The sequence below is a fragment of the Cervus elaphus genome, chromosome 24 (genome assembly GCF_910594005.1).
Source record: "Cervus elaphus chromosome 24, mCerEla1.1, whole genome shotgun sequence".
NCBI classification, from domain to species: Eukaryota; Metazoa; Chordata; class Mammalia; order Artiodactyla; family Cervidae; genus Cervus; species Cervus elaphus.
The window spans coordinates 67,490,412-67,509,227 of record NC_057838.1 but is presented as its reverse complement, the minus strand read 5'-3'; the positions used below and the strand labels follow the sequence as shown (position 1 = coordinate 67,509,227).

The window sequence follows — 18,816 nt, the reverse complement described above, 5'->3', positions numbered from 1 at the left end:
AGGAAATGAGAACCCTGAGCCCAGAGAGGGGGCCAGGTTGGGGGGGGTGGTCACACACAAGAGCAACTTGGAACAAAGAAATTTCTATGAGGAAGAGAAAAAAAGCAGAACAAAACCCCAGATTCTCCTTTTTCGGATATGAGACCATCAAGCATATCTTATCAATACAGCACAGCGGCCCTGCAGTTAGGCAGCGTGTGTACATGCTAAGTCACTTCAGTCGTGTCCAACTCTCTGTGACCCTACGGACCACAGCCCCCCCACACTCCTCTGTCCATGGGGTTCTCCAGGCAAGAATACTGGGGTGGGTTGCCATGCCCTCCTCCAGGGGATCTTGCTGACCCAGGGATGAAACCAGCGTCTTACGTCTCCTGCACTGGCAGGTGGGTTCTTTACCACTAGCGCCACCGGGGAAGCCCAAAGTCAGGCAGAGCTGGGTCTGATTCCTACCTCTGCCACTTCTTAGCTGGATTACCTTGGGACAGTTATATAACTTCTCCGACTCAGTCTCCTTATCTCAAAATGGGGAGAATAAAAGTATTCACTAACGGAGCTGTTGGGAGGAATAAGTGAGTGGGAAACTGAGCCAATACAAGGAAAATGAGACTGAGATCCAACCAGTCCATCCTAAAGGAAATCAGTCCTGAATATTCATTGGAAGGACTGATGCTGAAGCTGAAGCTGAAGCCCCAATGCTTTGGCCACCTGATGTGAAAAAGTGACACATTGTAAAAGACCCTGATGCTGGGAAAGATTGAAGGCGGGAAGAGAAGGGGACGACAGAGGATGAGCTGGTTGGATGGCATCACCCACTGGATGAAGATGAGTTTGAGTAGGCTCCAGGAGTTGATGATGGACAGGGAAGCCTGGCGTGCTGCAGTCCATGGGGTCGCAAAGAGTCAGACACGACTGAGCAACTGAACTGAACTGACATGGATCTTTTTTTATTTTGTGTAATAGGACAAATGTAAAGAACGAGGAAAAGTGAGAAGACTTTGTCTCTGTGTAGTGATCGATGGTTTGCAGAGTACTAAAGACCTGCCATGCTGGGCACCGCAGCCCCAGGAGACAGGCATTTCTGTCTGCAGCACCTGCTGTCGGGAGGGGGTAGGACGCCTCCAGGCCACACATTAAGTGGTCCCTGTGATCATGAGTCCAGAGAAAATGACCAAAGGAAAGGGACGGAGGGAGCGAAGCCAGAGGGTGTAGCCACGTCCAGCCACACAGGAGCCGCATCTTCCAGGGGCCCCTGCACCCTCTCCTGGTCCCCTCTGCCCACCTCCTGGAGTCCCCACAGCCTCGCTGGCTGCCCGCTGCTCCCTGGCAGGCATGGCAGTCACAGGATGCTGGGACCACTTGGGCATTGCCAGGATGAGCTGTTACTCTGTGATTGCTGGTGACCTGGACCCCCATAACACCAGAGCCAGGCCTGTGCATTTCTGGCCGAATTTGTCCACCCCTTCCTCTGACCTCCTTGCCCCAGGGTCCTCTCCCGCCCTCCCAGAGTACGGGCAACCACCATCTTCAAACCGCTGATCCTAAACAGGAAAATAATTTAGGTTTTGTCATTTCCTGTCTTTGTATTTATCCAGTTACCTGAAGCATCTTTTCTATGCAAAAATTAAAATAGAGAAGTCAATATACCAAATTAACAATCACCTATATTTCTACCCCTATCTTTGCTTCTGTAGTTTTATTTTTCTTTAAGAAATAAAATGTAAAGCTAAAAACCCTTATGTACTACCCAAGGCCCACAGATAACTAATGAATTTGGTGCATAACCTTCCTGTTGTTTTAAAATAGTTTGGCATACCTATGCATACACTGAGCCTTGATACTGTTTGGGCTGTGTTTTAACTTAATGGAAAGGGATCATAGGATTTGTATCATTCTGCACCTTGCCTTTGTCAGCAAACATGTTTGTGAAATCTGTCCATGCTAATGAGCACAGAAGCGTTATGGCTGAGACTACTTTTCCACTTTATAAATCCTCTGTACCATGTTCTGTCCATTCTTCTAGGGATGGACATTTAGAATTGTTTCCTTTTTTAATTACAAACCATCATGCTTCGATTTGGGAAAGAAAAAAAATCTTCATATGTGTCCCATCTCTGCCCAGTTTTTTCTAGGAAATTTACCCAGACGTCGAAATCTGTTTCATTAATCACAGGGAGGAGTAAGCTCTTGTGGGATCAACTTCCTCCTTGGGCAAGTCATTTCAGTGTGACCTTGGGCAAGTCATTTCACCTCTCTGTTTTCTTACCTGTAAAACCATTGTGTGATAACCCCTAATTCACTGAGTGGCTGGCTGTCAGAGAATCATGAGACGGTCTCTCAAAAGCAGCTGGAATCAGGCAAGTGGTTGGAGTCCAGCAGCGCCTACCATCTACGCTGCAGGTTTTTCTAGCAGCCAAAGTAGGATATAAAGGTAACACGGGCACTTTGCCCTGGGGGCCCTGGGCCCAGCAAAGCGCAGCCTGGGGGCTCTCCCGGCCAGCACCACTTAAACCCGCTGCCAGCTCTATCTCCCTGCCTAGCCTGGTGTCAGCTCCGTAAATAACTGAGCAAATGTGTCCTTCAGCGTCTCAGTGGCCTCAGCTGTAAAATGGGATGGCAGCACCTCTTCCCAAGGGCTGCCAAGAGGCTAAAATTGCTGGAGAATGTCTGCAGGGCTCTTGTTAAAATGGAACGCCCATTCCTGCACATCCTGAACCCTTTCTCCTTCACGGCAGAGAAATGATCTGAGGTTCCGTCCCGCCGGCCGGGGGAACTTTCCGCTGGACTGCAGTCCCTCGATCGATTTTCCTTTCCAGCCCGGGGGCGTTTTCTGTTGCTGATGCTGCGGGTAAACGCGTAGAACCTTTTGCTGGGTCGCTGCAGTGTTGGTATTCCTCGCTGAAAACTGGAGGCTGGGTAGTTGAAATTTGCTAAAATACTGCCATCTAGTGGCCTGCGCTGAAATACGGCAGGGCTTTCAACCCGTCTGAGCAAAACAATGGGGCGGCAGCTGGGGCCGCCCTGCCCGACTCAGAAACGCCGGTGGCTCCCCATTGTCTGCGGGGTAAAGTCCAAACGCCCAGCCTGGAATTCAAGCGCCTGCGAGATCGGGTCCCGCCCTGCCTATCAGACCTTATCGGCGGCTTCGACCTCCTGCCCGCCAGGCCCAGCTCCTTTCCTGCTCCAGAGAGTCCAGGCCCACACCTCCTGGCACGTGGGCCCGCCCTGTGCCCCCGACTGTCTGCTGTCTCCCTCCTCCTCCGCGCTCACCCTTCTCCAGGATCAGCTCAAAGGCCACCTCTTCCTGGAAGCCTCCCGGATTCTTCAGCCCATCTGAGTCTTCCCTGACCTAGCCCCCAACACTCCCTGTGGGTCAGTTCTGTATTTCATGTCCCAGGTGGCCCAGTGGTACAGAACCCGCCTGCCAGTGCAGGAGTCATAAGAGACATGAGTTCGATCCCTCTGTCGGGAAGATGTCATAAACAGGTGCGCTTTTTGCCATCTCTTCGGTGCCACGCTTTTCATATTTTTGTGCTTTGTGTTGGTGATTTTCAAATGGACCCCCAAGCAGAGTGCTGAGGTGCGTTCAGTGTTCCTAAGCCAAGAAGGCCATGCTGTGTCTTATGAGAAGATACACATGTTAGATGCGCTTGGTTCACTTGTGAGTTATACACATGTGGGCCATGAGTTCAATGCTGATGAATCTACTGGAGACATTAAGGAAAGTGTTTTTAAGCAGAAGCACACATAAAACAAGGTTGCACATCAATTGATTGATGAAACTGTTGTGAGAGGAGGCTGGCGGGAACCTACCTATATTTCCCCTAGAAGCAGTGATTCAGTATTCTCTTATTCTGTGTTCATGTGACTTTACAGAACTACTGTGAATAACAAGAAGCAACTATATAGATATGGATGCAATAAAATTTAAATTCTTACCTGTTAGAGTCACATATCAAAATATAAAGTGTGAGATTATATGATGCTTTAAAACACCCTAGCAGTGGGAGAGAAGCATGTTTATGGACAGTATAAACGAATCAAGATACCAAAGGTTGAAGATGCTGGAAGTGATGAGGTATTAAGCTATTCTCTCTCCTTTTGTGTATGTTTGAAAAGGACCATAACTAAAGGTCTAAAACACACACTGTTGGGAGTCCCCTGGTGGCCTAGTGGTTAGGATTCTGGTCTTTCACTGCCATGGCCCGGGTTCAGTCCCTGTTCAGGGAACTGAGATCCTGCGTGGTGTGTGGGGGTGGGGGAGAAGGGACAAACAGACACACCACCAAGGAGGAAATCTTGATGGAAGAATATCTCATTCATTAGCTTTGACTTGGGACCCTCTGTGGGGAACAGGACTGCAGATCATGGCCCCTGAGAGCCCATCGTGGGCACATCCCAAGCCCTTGAGCGCAGAGCACCCACTGAGGCTGCCCAGACCTGGCTCTCGTCTCAGCTCCCCCTCAGACTTGCTCTGTCACCTCTGGCGACTCGGAACCTTTTTCCTTACCAGGTAAATAAGGAAGTTGAACTGGACAACCTCTGCGTTCTCTTTCATTTTAAAAACCCTCTCCTTCCAACTCCAGTATTTCCTCCATTGCCTTGTTCTGGTGCAATATTACAGCCCCCCTCCAGCTGCCGCTTCCCACCCCAGTCCATCCCGACACCACCATTCTGCAAATCTTGCTGAAGTTCTCCCTTTTTTGCAACGTTCTAACCAGGAACCTACTCTGATTTCTATTTCTCTAAAGTCTGAACTCCTCAGCTGAGCGGTCAAGGCTCCTGCAGGCAGGGTACCCACCAAGTGCCATGTCTGGGGCTCTTTCTGCCAGGAGTTCACAGTCCACTTAAGGAGGACCAGCAATTAGGGACATCACAGGGGTCACCAGGTCTTCCCTGGTGGCTCAGTCGGTAAAGAATCCGCCTGGGAGACCCGGGTTCAATCCTTTTGTCAGGAAGGTCCCCTGGAAAAGGAAATGGCAACCCACTCCAATATTCTTGCCTGGAGAAGTCCATGAATGGAGGAGCCTGGTGGGCCACAATCCACGCATGGAGTCACAAAGAGTCAGACACGACTGAGTGACTCACACTTTCACTACTTTTTTTCAGGGGGCACCAGACTATCCCAGAACACACAGGAATGTCACCCAAGGCAGCCTGGGGAAGCAAGAGGAAGTGTCCTGAAGAAGAGAGGTCTGAGCTGAGACCTACAGAGTGACCAGGAGTCACTGCTGCAGACCCGGGAGAAGGATGTTCCAGGTGGAGGCTACAGTGTTCACGAAGGCCTGGAGACAAGAGAAGGTTGGGGAAGATCCAGATTTCAGAGCCCGTCACACTCAGCCTCATTAATCTCTCTGGCATTATATGCCACCCTTTCTTGCCACCTGCCTTCCCCACTGCCCAGCATGTATGGTATGTGTGCTGGGGACCCTGGGATTTATTTTAGGAAGGTATATATTGCACTCCCTACCAGGCCTCCTTTAAAATAACCAGGTAGGAGAAGCTTTTATAATTCCCAAGGCACCTTTGTTTCGCTCATCCCTCATGAACCTGATGACCCATTTTTCAATAGAGGAAACTGTGGTTCAAAAAGATTCAGTTCAGTTCAGTTGCTCAGTCATGTCCGACTCTTTGCGACCCCATGGACTGCAGCATGCCAGGCCTCCCTGTCCTTCACCAGCTCTTGGAGTTTACTCAGACTCATGTCCATCAAGTCTGTGATACCATCCAACCATCTCATCCTCTGTCATCCCCTTCTCCTCCTGCCTTCAATCTTTCCCAGCGTCAGGGTCTTTTCAAATGAGTCAGCTCTTCCCATCACGTAGCCAAAGTATTGAGCTTCAGCTTCAGCATCAGTCCTTCCAATGAACACTCAGGACTGATCTCCTTTAGGATGGACTGGTTGGATCTCCTTGCAGTCCAAGAGACTCTCGAGACTTCTCGAACACCACAGTTCAAAAGCATCAATTCTTTGGCGCTCAGCTTTTTTTATAGTCCAACTCTCACATCCATACATGACTACTGGAAAAACCATAGCCTTGACTAGACAGACCTTTGTTGGCAAAGTAATGTCTCTGCTTTTTAATATGCTGTCTAGGTTAGTCATAACTTTTCTTCCAAGGAGTAAGCGTCTTTTAATTTCATGGCTGCAGTCACCATCTGCAGTGATTTTGGAGCCCCTCTAAAATAAAGTCTGTCACTGTTTCCACTGTTTCCCCATCTATTTGCCATGAAGTGTTGGGACTAGATGCCATGATCTTAGTTTTCTGAATGTTGAGTTTTAAGCCAACTTTTTCACTCTCCTCTTTCACTTTCATCAAGAGGCTCTTGTCACTCACTAAAGATCACTCACTAAAGAAGATGAGGGGGGAGGTGGGGATGCTAACGCAGGTCTGACTCCAGGCCTATTGTCCTGGATTCTAAATGGGACGGCCAGTGCCCACCGTGGCTTCTGGTCGGTGCCATCTGCGAGGGGGCAATTCCTTACGGGTCCCCTGCATGCTTCACTTACACAGAAGTGTTGAGAAGGCTGCGGTCTGCGGGCTGAGCTCAGCCGACCCGCTTCCTCAGGGCTTGGCTCATGTCAAGTGCAGTGGCTTCAAGCATCCCCTCTCCCCAGGGGCGAGGACCACAACTCCTTAAGACCTGGCTTCGTGTCTAGTGCTACCACTGTCAATCCAATACCTCCCAGCTACGTGACACTGGCTAAGTAACTTAGAGCTCATCTGTGAAACGGATCTTGTGCGACTGCTGTGGGGATTAAACGAGAACAGCACCTGTGCAGAGGGGCTATCGGTACAATCGCGGGAAGCGCAGGAAAGAGGATGCGCCGCTTGCGACTCACACCGGGGGCACACCCCACTGAGACCAGCCTGCAGGCCCCGCGCAAGCGCGCTGCGCAAAGACCCGGCGGGGCCGCCCGCGGACTCCGCGGCTGCGCAGTCGCCCGGCTTTGCGGCCGCGGTGCTTGACGGCAGCGGTGTCCGCCCCCCTTCCCCCCGGCCGGCGTTGCCGGGGTAACGCCGCGCGCGCGCTGGGGGCGGAGGAAGGTAAGGTACCCTGGCTCTCCCGGTGCGGGTGGCGACTCGAGTCGCCGAGCCTGGTGGCCGCGGCCCTCTGGGGTTCGTCCGCGGGAAGAGACGTCGCCTTTTCCGAAAGCTCTCCGGGGCGAAAGTAGAAGCGGCCCTGGGACGTTCCTCCGGGCGCACAGCCACGCGGAACTGGGGCGGGACGCAGGGCCCGGCTTCCTAGTTCTGCCGGAATATTAGCCCCCTTCCCCCTCCTCCGTGTACCTGCAAAGCCTCTCTTTTCTAGGCTTTTTCTGGAAACACTGACGCCGCGCGGCAGAGTGCCGCGGGCAGACTAAGGCGAGATGCATCTGATAACAGACTGTGCCCCAGAGGAGCCTTCTTTAGTCGCTAGTAGGGTTGCTGGGCGCCGCTCTAGGAGACCGGCAAAAGGACAGGTTATGACACGGAGTTGGGAGAGTCTGTTGAGCCCTTGACTTTTTTTTTTTTTTTTTTTTGCTCATTAGTTGCAGCTGCAGCTTTTCTCCTGGCTCTCACATCAGACGGTAGGCCCAGTACCAGGCTCGCTCACACAATCACCCATCAGTCTTCAAAGGTTTCACTTTTGTTTGTGTGTCTTAGTCTCGGGTTCTAACCTGAAAGCTCCCCAGAGGCAGGATTGTTTGTCTTTTCCTTTTCATCCCTGCCTCCCCTAGCCTACAAGGTACGCACTTGGAGCCCCAAGCGTGTTTTTTTGTTTTTGTTTTGTTTTTTAATTGGGAGAATGTGAGTTCTGCTGAGTGGGAGGCTTTAACCAGCTGGTTTGGCCAGGTGGGCCCAGGGGGTTGGAAAATTAAATAATGGTACCTCCCCCCTCCCTTTTTGTCTTCCTTTGTTCTGTTTGGAATAAACATTTACTGAACACCTAAAAGGTGTTAGCTTGTGTGCTCGAGGGAAGAATTAGGAACAAGCCCTTCTTCTGATAGAAAACTAAATGTATTGTGTAGTTAACACTACGGGTGCCTGGAGTCAGTATAGCCGGGTTTGGAAAAGCAGAAGGAACAGCTCCTTACAGGTGCGTAGCACCCCCGCCTGCCCCCAGTCCCTTTCCTCCTCTCCACAGTGGGATGGCTGTTGGCATTCAGTTTGAATAGGCCATCCTATCTCTGGTGGTTGGAAAGGTGGACCACATATTGAAATCACCTGGATCCCATCTCTGACCTTCTGATGTAATTGTAGGTTCGGCCTGGGCCTTGGGAGTTTCAAAACTTCCCCAGGTGATTCTAAGAGCAGCCAAGCTTGAGAGCCACTGTTATATATGACCCCAGGTCAATTTTCTTAGTCTTTTAAACTTTTTTTTTTTTTGGCCACGTGTTATGGCTTGTAGGAACTTAGTTCCTCAACCAGGGATTGAACCTTAGCAGTGAAAGCACAGGGTCGTAAAGCCTGCTGCAAAGTCAGAGAATTCTCTCTTAACCTTCATTCCTGTTAATTGCTGGTAATATTCCAATACATGGATATGTTGTTCTTTAGTCACTAAGTCCTGTCTGACGCTTTGGCGACCCCATGGACTGTAGCCTGCCAAGCTCCTCTGTGCATGGGATTTCCCAGGCAAAAATACTAAAGAGGGTTGCCATTTCCTTCTCCAGGGGATCTTCCCAACCGAGGGATCAAACCCTAGTCTTCCTGCATTGGCAGGCAGATTCTTTACCAACCAGGGAAGCCTATATGGATGCAGCATGTTTTTAAAAAATCTTTGTATTATTTATTTATTTACTTATCTGGCTGCACTGGGTCTTAGTTGTTTAACGTGTGAGTGAGTGGCTTCCACACAGTTTTCTACTCCTGATCAATTTGAAGATGAAATTGAGTTCAGGGACTATACTTGAGTTGTTAAAATCACACGGTCATAATGGTACCTCTGCACATATGGAAGACCTACTAAGAGACACATCCTCTTTGATATCCATGTGGTCACATGCACAGAGGTGACACCAGACCTCCGAATTTTGAGGTCTCATGAAAAGCACGGAGTCTTGTGAGAGGAACCTTCTATGATGCCAACTTGGGTTGAAGTACAGAGTTCTTGCCATCAAGTGTCAGAGCTCATTCTAGGCTTTCTTAAAGAGTATAACAGCAGTCTGAAAGGGAGAATCCTAAACGAACTAGGCAAATTAAAACAGAACTTTTCTCTCTCACTGGTTTGAGAGAATTTAATTGGAAGTGCTTGAAGTTAGTCATTGAACATTTTCTGTTTTTAAAAATCTTTTAATGTAATATATACAAATCAAATACTAACCAGCAGTTAAGTTATAAAAGTGAACTGCTTATAAAAGTCCACGAATTATTCCTGAAAATCCTAACTAGAAACCAGCATCCTGCCTCAAAAAAGTCAACACATTATTTTAAGTTTTAGAATAAGTTGCCGTTTCTTCAATTGCATGCTAAATGCACTTGGCGCTTGAATAACATAGAAGGTCAGGGTGCTGACCCTCTGTTATCGTCAAAACTCCGAGTGTAATTTTCGGTCCGCCTGCATATCCCTGATTCCTTTATATCTAAGGTTATGCATCTGTGGACTCAACCAACCATGGATGGTGTATCACTGTAGCATTTACTATTGAAAAAAGTCTGGGTGTACGTGTACCCATGCAGGTAAACCCCATGTGGTTCAGGATCCACTGCAGTTGCTTGGGTTGAGTGACAAATTGGCAAGTGAAAGTCTACTTAAAATGCCCTTGAGAGGGAATCTCTTAATTGCCCATTAACATGTGGTATACATAGTTTTGTTCTGAACACTATATGGCAAGATGTGTGCATATATACACACATATATTGGTATATGAAATGTATGCAGTCACGCTCAGTATTTATGTTTATTGAGGGACTCATTTAGAAATTATCTTAGCATTTTGCTGTTTGGAATACTTTATGGCAAAATCTTAAGAAGCAATCTTCCAACTTGCTGATTCTTTTTATAGTTACTATTGTAACTGGTTATCAATGTCTCTAACTTCCGTGGTTTCTGTTTTTCTTTGTCGTCATTTAATTCCTTCACATCTTCTGGAGGGTGGCTATAGGAATCCTTACACATTGGACAACGCTTTTGATTTCTTTCTTTTCCCTAATATTTGTTTATTTGGCTGTGGTGGGTCTTAGTTGCGACACTTGGGATCTTTTTTTTTTAGTAGCAGCATACAGGCTCCTAGCCTGTGGAAGAGTCAGTGCATCTCTGGGAGGAGTGGGTCTGCTGGGCGGGGGGCTCGCCCTCTTGTCCTGGCTGTACGTGGTGCTCATTGTCCTGCCAGGAAGGATTTGTTTGTGTGTCTGTCTCCCCATCTGGCCCGTGGGCTCGTTAAAGGAGCGGCATGTCTGTTTGCCCTCGTATCCACAGCATGACCTCAACCACATGAGAAATCAAAAACCATACAAAAAAAAAATTGAAATATTTAAAAAAGGGTAAATTACAACTACACCGGATACTACTTCTCTGCTGTCTCATTAGCAAAAATCAAAAGTCTGAGCACACACGTTGCCGATGAGTCTGTAGCAACACACGCGCTCTTCTTTAATATTTATTTTTAAACATCTGGCTGTGCCCTGTTTTCGCGCTGGCAGTGGGTTCGTAATTGTGCCCTGTGAACTCTCTTAGCTGTGGCGTGTGGGATCTAGCTCCCTGATCAGGGATCGAACCCGGGCCCCCAGCACTGGGAGCGCAGGGTCTTAAGCCTCTGGACCACCAGGGAAGTCCCTGGGTTTCTTTTTAATGGGCCTAAACCCCGGGAGCCCCTCAGCTTCCTGCCCCAGCTTTCACCGCCTTCACTGGCTGTTTCATTGTTTCAGGCTTTGGGCAGCCCGTGTCCCGCGGGTGCTGGTACCGAGTGCAGGGCACAGCCAAGCAGTCAGCGGTGCTTCTTCCCCGGCGAGCGTTTGGCTCGGGAGGCTGAACACGTGGGTGGTACAGCGCCCCTGGGTCTTCAGGCACCGCACGTGCTGGCAGCCTCCGTCCGGCCCAGAGCCGCGCCTGGGGGCGGAGCAGGATCGGTCCGTCTCATTCCAGCGTGTGGAGCACCGGGCCCTGTCTCCTGCACTCCCCGCGTTTCCCCCCCTTGCTCATGGTTGAGTTTCCTGAGCTGATACCTCTGCTGTGGCCCTCTGTCTTTATCACAGCAGCGCACCAGGTTTGACTTCCTTCCTCCAGCCATTACTGAACTGCAGCCTGTGTGTGTGTTGGCCTTGTTTTGTCTCCTCGGGTTGAGGAAGGGAGAGATACCGGCTTCACCTTCCCTTCCTCCCTCAGAGTGCTGCCGTTCTTAAGCTGCTCAGTTGTGGCCGACTCTTTGCAGCTGCATGACCCGCGGCACGCCCGCCTCCCTCGCCCTTCACCGCCTCTGCGAGTTTGCTCAGACTCACGTCCATTGAGTCTTGTCTAACCATCTCCGCCTCTGTCGCCCCCTTCTGTCGCCTTCAGTCTCTCCCAGCCTCAGGGTCTGTTCCAGTGAGTCGGCTCTTCTCATCAGGTGGCCAAAGTATTGGCGCTTCAGCATCAGTCCTTCCCGTGAATATTCAGGGTCGATTTCCTCTAGGATGGACTGGTTTGAGCTCCTTGCTGTTCAAGGGACTCTAGTAGTGCTGGGTGTCAAGTAATTCCAGGATTCTCCATAACCCTCAGCCCCTAACCTGGAGAAGCAGTGAGCCTTCAAACGAGAGGGACGGCTGCCGCCCGTGCTCCCAGCAGGACCTGGAGGAAGGAGCAGAGCCCTTCCCCTCCGGGCCTCTGGCAGCGTTTCTCTCACCTGGCCCTGCTTTCTCATCCATCCGCGGTGTTGGTAGCGCTCAGCCCGTAATAATAACCATAGTGGACATGCACAGCGCACGGTGCCACACGCTGGAGGCTGTTCTAGGCACCTTCTGGGTCTTCACTATAAGATGGAGCCTGTTTTTATCCTTATTTTGCGGAGGAGAAAACCAAAGCTTGGAGAGACAAAGTAACTTTCTCCCATCACATGGCTGGGCAGGGGGGAGCCGATTCCAGTCCCCACAGCCTGGCCTGATGTTTCCTGCTCTTAGGCACTCACGCTTGGTACCTTCAATGATGATCATTTAAAGTCATTGTCATTATTAATAATTTACTAGAAAACTGGGAGATGATCCTGTTTTGGAATACGAAGTGCTCACTACCTGTACTTCTTTGAGGACAGGGTCCTTTTGGTTTTCTCTGTCTGTCCCCAGCACCCCTGGTGATTAGGAGCCTCTGGTGGGTGCTTGGTAAGTGTCTGCTGGCCGAGTGAGCAGGCGGGAGGAATCCTCGAGGGCAGAAGCCCTCTTGTGCCCGCCGGCAGGAGGCCTTTGAGTAGCGTGGTGCCCATGGACCTGTCTGTGGGCTCAGAGGCACAAGCTGCGATCAGAAATCGTGCCACGACTCCTGGGGCATTGGTGTGGGAATTCATCGGGGTCCCCTCGGGGAGTGGGGTTTGTACTGCTCCAACCAGAACTGTCTTGGTTTTGTCTCTCTTGAATATTTTGTTTTTCCCACAGGCCACGAGGTTTTTCTGAGCCTGGGTATACAGGCACTTGCTTCTCTCTGTCTCTTACGGTCCTGAAGGAACAGCCACTTCGGAAGATGGCGGAGGCCGTGTTCCGCCCCCCAAAGAGGAAGAGAAGAGTGCACGAGAGCTATGGGTCCCCCCTGCCCGTCCCTTGCGGTCAGGACCATGGTCCCGAGAAGGACTTCCGAATCTTCCAGGCTGAGATGATAAACAGCCATGTGATCGTGAGGGGCCTGGAAGACATGGAGCAGCTCTACGGGAAGGTAGGTGCGGGTGGCTGGGCCCGACCACCCCGAGCCAGCCGTGCTCCCCCCGCCCACCCCCGGAAGCAGACCGCCAGTGACCCACACATGCTCCTCGAGGTCCGGTCCAGCGTGGGAGCCGAATCAGGTGCCCCGAGGACCATAAACCCCACCCACGGACCCACGTTGTAACAGTGAAGTTGGGTCAGTGCATTGACCTGTGTTGCTTCTTGATTGTAAAAGCAACATGTGTTCGTTGTTTTAAAAAAAAAAAAAAAAAATTTCAAGCAGTTTACAGAAACGTCCTGGGTAAGAAGTAAAGTGTGGCCCTCACCCGCTTCCATCCCCGGGGGTGACCGTGGAGCTGCAGACCGTTGTGCTGCAGGGGAACCCAGATGAGGCCTCCTCTTGTCCTCCGGCTCCTTACCTGCCTGTCCTCCTGGTGGAGGACCTCTCCTCTGATAAGTTCCAGTTTTGGCTTTTGCCATCACTGATAGGTGTGGGTTGAGACGGGAAGCTTCCTTATCTTCTGCCCCGTAGCCAGTTCAACGCTGGAGGCACTTTTAAGACCGCGTTATAGAGGTAAGAAGCCGTAAAATCCGCCCTTCCAAGTACAGACTCAGAGACCTGTGCAGCCACACTGCGGTCCTGTTGTGGATCCTCCCCACGGGCGCAGGAGCTTCCCCGGTGCCCCAAGTCCTTAATCCCTGCCCCACTCCCAGCCCAGGTGCTCCTGATCCCCTTCCTGCCTCTGTGAGTGTGACTCACTCGAGTCATTTTATATAAAATCCATGTCGCAGCCAGCCTCCCAGAGAGGGATACGTGGATGGCATTGATCCTGGTGGGTCAGAGGTCCAGGCCAAGGGCAGTCTCCCCCGACCGTCGCAACACACAACATTTAGCAGAGGCTTTGTGAAGCGCTACACCGGTGATTTATTCTGACCGTTCAATCTGGGCGGAGGGTATAAGGTGTTCATTTTATTACTCTTTGAGTTGTCTGTGGGTTTAAATATTTTCTGGTTTTAAGAAATGGCAGAGAGGGAGCCCGAGTTTTTGGAGGCAGCAGGAAGGCGAGGAGTAGTACCAGTCTGGGTGCCCGGGAACCCGAGAAGGTTCTGTGTCTGGTGGACACGGCTCCTGGCCCACGTGTGCGGAGGACACCCTGCCTCCGTCTGCGCATCACCTTCAGCTGCCCGGGGTGGACTGAAAGCATTACTCCTGAGACAGATGAGGTGCGCAGGAAACTCCCCGGCTCCCTTCACACAATCGGAGGGAAAAAATGCTATGATCCATCTTCCTAGTAATCATTATGTAATCAAAGGGAAGATATCAAGCTGTGAACAGTGCAGTGACTCTCTTCTTAACTCAAATAGGTCTCCTTCAGCTAAAAAATGAATAACTCAACACGAGCTAACTCTCTTTCTTCTCTTCCCCGAAGGGTTATTTTGGAAAAGGCATCCTGTCCAGAAGCCGACCAAACTTCACAATCTCAGATCCTAAGCTGGTTGCTAAATGGAAAGGTAAGACTTGTACGACGTTGCGTTCTTTTCACAAATTATATTTTTCTTCATTTTTAGCTCTCACATCAGATTATACAATAAAATCCCAAAGGAGAAGTAACATGCCAATGGCAATCTTACCACTAAAAGTAATCAACTAAATTCTAATCATGGTGAGAGGGTTCTTAACAATTGGTGAAAATATTTTTCATCTAATTGCTGAAATTAACAGAAATGTTACTCAGACTTTTCTGTCGTTAAGCATTGCCTAGCATGGGCATATGGAAGGTTCTAGTCATTAAGTGTCTGCTCACCCGTATGCGAGGCGAATTTTATATTTTATTTTTAGGTTTGGAATTTGCAACAGTAACCATGACATTGATGTGTTTGTAAAATGTACTAATGTGTGTAGTTCTCAATAGCTGTTCCTCTTTATTTTATAAATCTTTCATCTTGGTGTATTTTTCTAAGGCGAGTGTCATGGTAAGTATGTAACCAATACCAGCAGGTTAAAACATAATTAGAAAAGATTTTTTAAAAGCATTATATTGCAAGAAAAAAACAGAAATTAAAACTGCACTGAGGTACCATTTCAGCAGTCAGAGTGACAGAGATCCTAAAGTTTCGCAGCGTGCCCCATTGGCGAGCCCTGAGAAGCACCCTCACGGGATCCTGCGGGGCTGCAGGTGGCATGGCCGTGACGGAGAGGAATTGGATGTCTCAAAAGTCACATGTACACTTACTCCCCCTCCCCCTCCTCCGCTCCCCCCGCCCCGAACCCCTGGTAACCTTCACATGCTTTCTGTGCCCTTGATTTCGCCCATTCTAAATATTTCTTGTAAGGGGAAAAAACTCTTGTGTCCTCCACGTGGGATAATTTTTTCAAGGTTTATCCGTGTCATAGCGTGTATCAGAACCTCATTCTGAGTGCTGTTCCATGGTATGTTTATACTTTGTGTTTTTGTTTTTTTTTTCCAGCCCCCCTCCCCTATACTTTGTGTTTTTTATCTGTTTATTCATAGACGGATATTTGGGTTGTTTCTCCTGTCATGAGTAGTGCTGGTCTGAGCATTCACATACGGGTTTCCATATGGACATATGTTTTCGTTTTTCTTATGTATATACTTAGGAGTGGACTCGCTGGATCAAACGATTATTCTATTTTAATTGTTTGAGGAATCACAAACTGTTTTCCATCACACCTGCGTCATTTTACATTCCCATCAACAGTGCATAAGGTTTTCCAGTTTTTCCACATCCTCACCACCACTCATTATTTTGTTTTTTTTTTAATAATAGCCATTTTAATGGGCGTGACATGGTAATAAAAGTTTATCATTTTAATGAAGTCTAATTTATCCTTTTTATTTTCTTGCGTGTGCTTTTGCGGTCATGTTTAGGGAACCATTACCAAATCCAAGCTCATGCAGATTTTCCCCAGGGTTTCTTCTAAGAGGTTGATAGTTTCAGCTCTCAAGTTTGGGTCTTTCATCTGTTTTGATTTAATTTTTCTTTGATGTAAGATATGGGTCCAGCTTCATTGTTTTTGCCTGAAGATACCCAGTTGTCCAGTAGATGCGTTTGCTTTTAACTCAGCAATTGCACTCCTGGGAATTTATCTTAAAGATAAGCTGGCAAAACTATGAAAAGAAAGAGCCCAGGGCTGTTCATTGCAACACTGTTCCTAATGTTAAAAGACTAGAAATAACCCAAATAGCCATGCGGGTACCCGCTGAATAAAGCATAGCCCGTTCTTACAAGGATGTGGTATGGCACTGAGACAGGAGTAGGGGCTCGCTAAGCTGTTATTTCTAAGCAGAGGAAGCGAGGTAAAGGACAGTGTGCCTTGGGTCATCCAAGGGGAGGAGATGTCAGATACGTTTTGAAATGTAAAGAAGGATAAACTATAATTTTTTAAAATGCCTGTGAGGGAGGGATAGAATAGGATGGAGAGAAAAGTGAAATTAGATTTGACTTTGGAAACTTGTAAACGTATTACATGACTACAAACAAAAGTTAAATTTTAAAAAGTTAATTTTATTTTTAAAAAAAAAGAAAAGCACAAAAAAATCGAGAAAATGAAGAACCTGTGTATCACGTTGATGGTGTAGCCACAGGGCAAGCTGTTTTGAGTGACTTTAAAACACAATAGGGTCTCCCCTGGTTGCTCAGTGGTGAAGAATCCGCCTGCAAATCCAGGAGACACGGGTTCGATCCCTGGTCCAGGGGGTTTTCTGGGTAGGTCTGCTGTTCTTGGCTGGATGGGCTCATGTCTGGTTAGTCTTGGACCTGCTGGCCACAGTGATGGATCCAGTGATGCATCCAGCTAGACTGGATGGCTGTCCGCTGGTCCAGGATGGTCTCAACTGCGATCAGGGGTGGCGGGCACCGTGTGGTCATCCTGCACGGGCCAGCTCGGGCATGCTCTCCGGTCATTGTGAACGCTCGGGAAGACCCCCTGGAGGAGGGCCTGGCAACCTGCTCCAGTATTCTTGCCTGGAGAATTCCATGGACAGAGGAGCCCAGGCGGGCTACAGTCCAGGGGGCCACAGAGAGTCGGATAGAACTTAGCGGCTGAGCACACGTGCACCAAAGCCGGAATGATGTAAGGTATGTGTTTCGAATCATCCGGGGCCGGGGCAGGAGACGTAGGGAGCATGACTTGTTCACTCACTCAGTTGTGTCCAGCTCTGCGACCCCATGGTCTGTAACCCACCAGCCTCCTCTATCTGTGGAATGCTCCAGGCAAGAATACTGAAGTGGGCTTCCATTTCCTCCTCCAGGGGACCTTTCCCACCCAGAGATTAAATCCACTTCTCCTGCATTGGCAGGCGGATTCTTTACCACTGAGCCACCTGGGAAGCCCGAACTGGCCATGAGTTAAAAGCTGAGTGATGGGAACATAGAAATGTATTATATTATTCTCTCTACTTTTATACACTTTAAATTTTTTCGTAGAGTTTTAATTTTTAAAGAGGGAGAAAAAAAAAAGTAAAGCAAATAAGCATCATGAATCTGTGTCCTCACCACCCAGCCTCAGCGTTACTAACACTTAGCAAAATAAAAAGTTTCAAATAGTGTGATGGTCTTAACTGTTGAGACGCTTTTCCTGATCTATGTAGTATAACTTAAGTTTTCAGTAGTGAACAGAATGTGAAGGAAATGCATTTAGGCCAAGGAAGCAGAGGTTAAGGGCGTAGGCTGCCCTCAGGAAGTAGATCTCCTCAAGTGTCCATTTTAGGATATTCTTCAGCCTTTTGGCTTCAGCCGTACCTTCCAGCTTTTGTTCCTTTCTGCCCCGTTGTACCTGTTGCCACCACACCCACCGTGGGCTGCGGCTGTGTGAAGCTGCTGTGCATTTGCCGTCTCCCAGCCTCTGCAGGGATCCCTCTGCGTTTTCCCCTGGCCTGCCTGGTGAGCTCATACTCATTCTGCAGAGCCCAACTCAATTATTCCTTCTCCTTTGTGTTTTTCCCTAACCCTTCCAGTTCAAGTAAGCCAGTCCCTTGATACATGCTTTCCTTGCCATATATCAGCTGGGGTTAGAATCAGTGTTCAGATGGTCTGTCTCCCCAGCTAGAGTGTGAGTATCTCAAGGAGAGGGGATTTGCTTTATTGCCTCTGTATTTCCTGTGCTTGGTAGGTGGAAGGGTGTCAGTAACACCTGCTAAATTGTTGCTTGTTATAAAACTCCCAGAAGAGGAAGGTCATGACACCAGGAAAACTCTCATTCCCAAGGAGACAGGAGTCCGTGAACTCGCTTCCCTAGGATTTTAAAGCCGAACATCAACGACTCCGCGCGTCTAGAGCACCAGGCAGGGAGTCAGGAAACAGAGATGTCTTCTCCACGGGCAGGGTCAGGGAGGTCGAGGACGAAAACCTACGCAGCGAGATGACCTCGTCAACACTTCAGGCGGGAAGACTCTTCCGGCCAGATGCCCAGCACAATGAAGTGTGCACCTTTAGGGCCTCAGCGCTCTCATTGAGAAATCGAGGGCCTGGGGCTTCCCTGGTGGTCCAGTGGTTAAGACTCTGCCTTGCAAGGCGGGGGACACGGGTTCGGTCCCTGGCCTGGGAAGTGAAAATAAATAAGTCGAGGGCCTGAGCATCCAGAGGTGATAGTTTCCCCCTCCGTGCCGCGGCCGCTTAGCTGGAGTGTTGGGAAGGGTTCCGAGGTCACGTCTGAGCCCTGACAGGTCAGCGGCGCCTGCAGGGGCTGTGGGCAGCAGAGAGCGGTGGTTTATACAGCACGTGTTCACTGCGGCTGCTTGGACAGGATTAATCAACCTCCCGGGTGTGAGATTTTTGCAGATCTCGGGATTCTCAGTCTTTTCTAGGCTGTCAGTCCGTAAACTAACAGAAACTTCCTTGTTGTTGCAGATATGAAGCTAGACCTACCAGTAATCACATCAAAGAAGTAAGTCTTGGCGGACGTTGGCCGTGGGCAGAATGACGTGGGTCAGGTGCTGGGCAGGCGTGGGAGGTGTGAGCAGAGGAGAGCCCTGGGTCCTCTCCTCGGGGC

The 18,816-nt window shown here is 49.4% G+C and overlaps 1 protein-coding gene across 1 annotated transcript in view; it reads left to right on the top strand.

Annotated features, from left to right (window-relative positions):
• The first annotated feature begins 6,956 nt into the window (after positions 1-6,956).
• Positions 6,957-18,816, top strand: part of TSEN2 (tRNA splicing endonuclease subunit 2) — a 42,156-nt gene continuing 30,296 nt past the window's right edge. The window contains exons 1-4 of the mRNA XM_043886238.1: positions 6,957-7,046; positions 12,610-12,816; positions 14,234-14,315; positions 18,675-18,711. Of these exons, the coding sequence (XP_043742173.1) occupies positions 12,628-12,816; positions 14,234-14,315; positions 18,675-18,711 (308 nt within the window). The 5' untranslated portion in view covers positions 6,957-7,046; positions 12,610-12,627. The remainder of the gene's footprint in view (positions 7,047-12,609; positions 12,817-14,233; positions 14,316-18,674; positions 18,712-18,816) is intronic.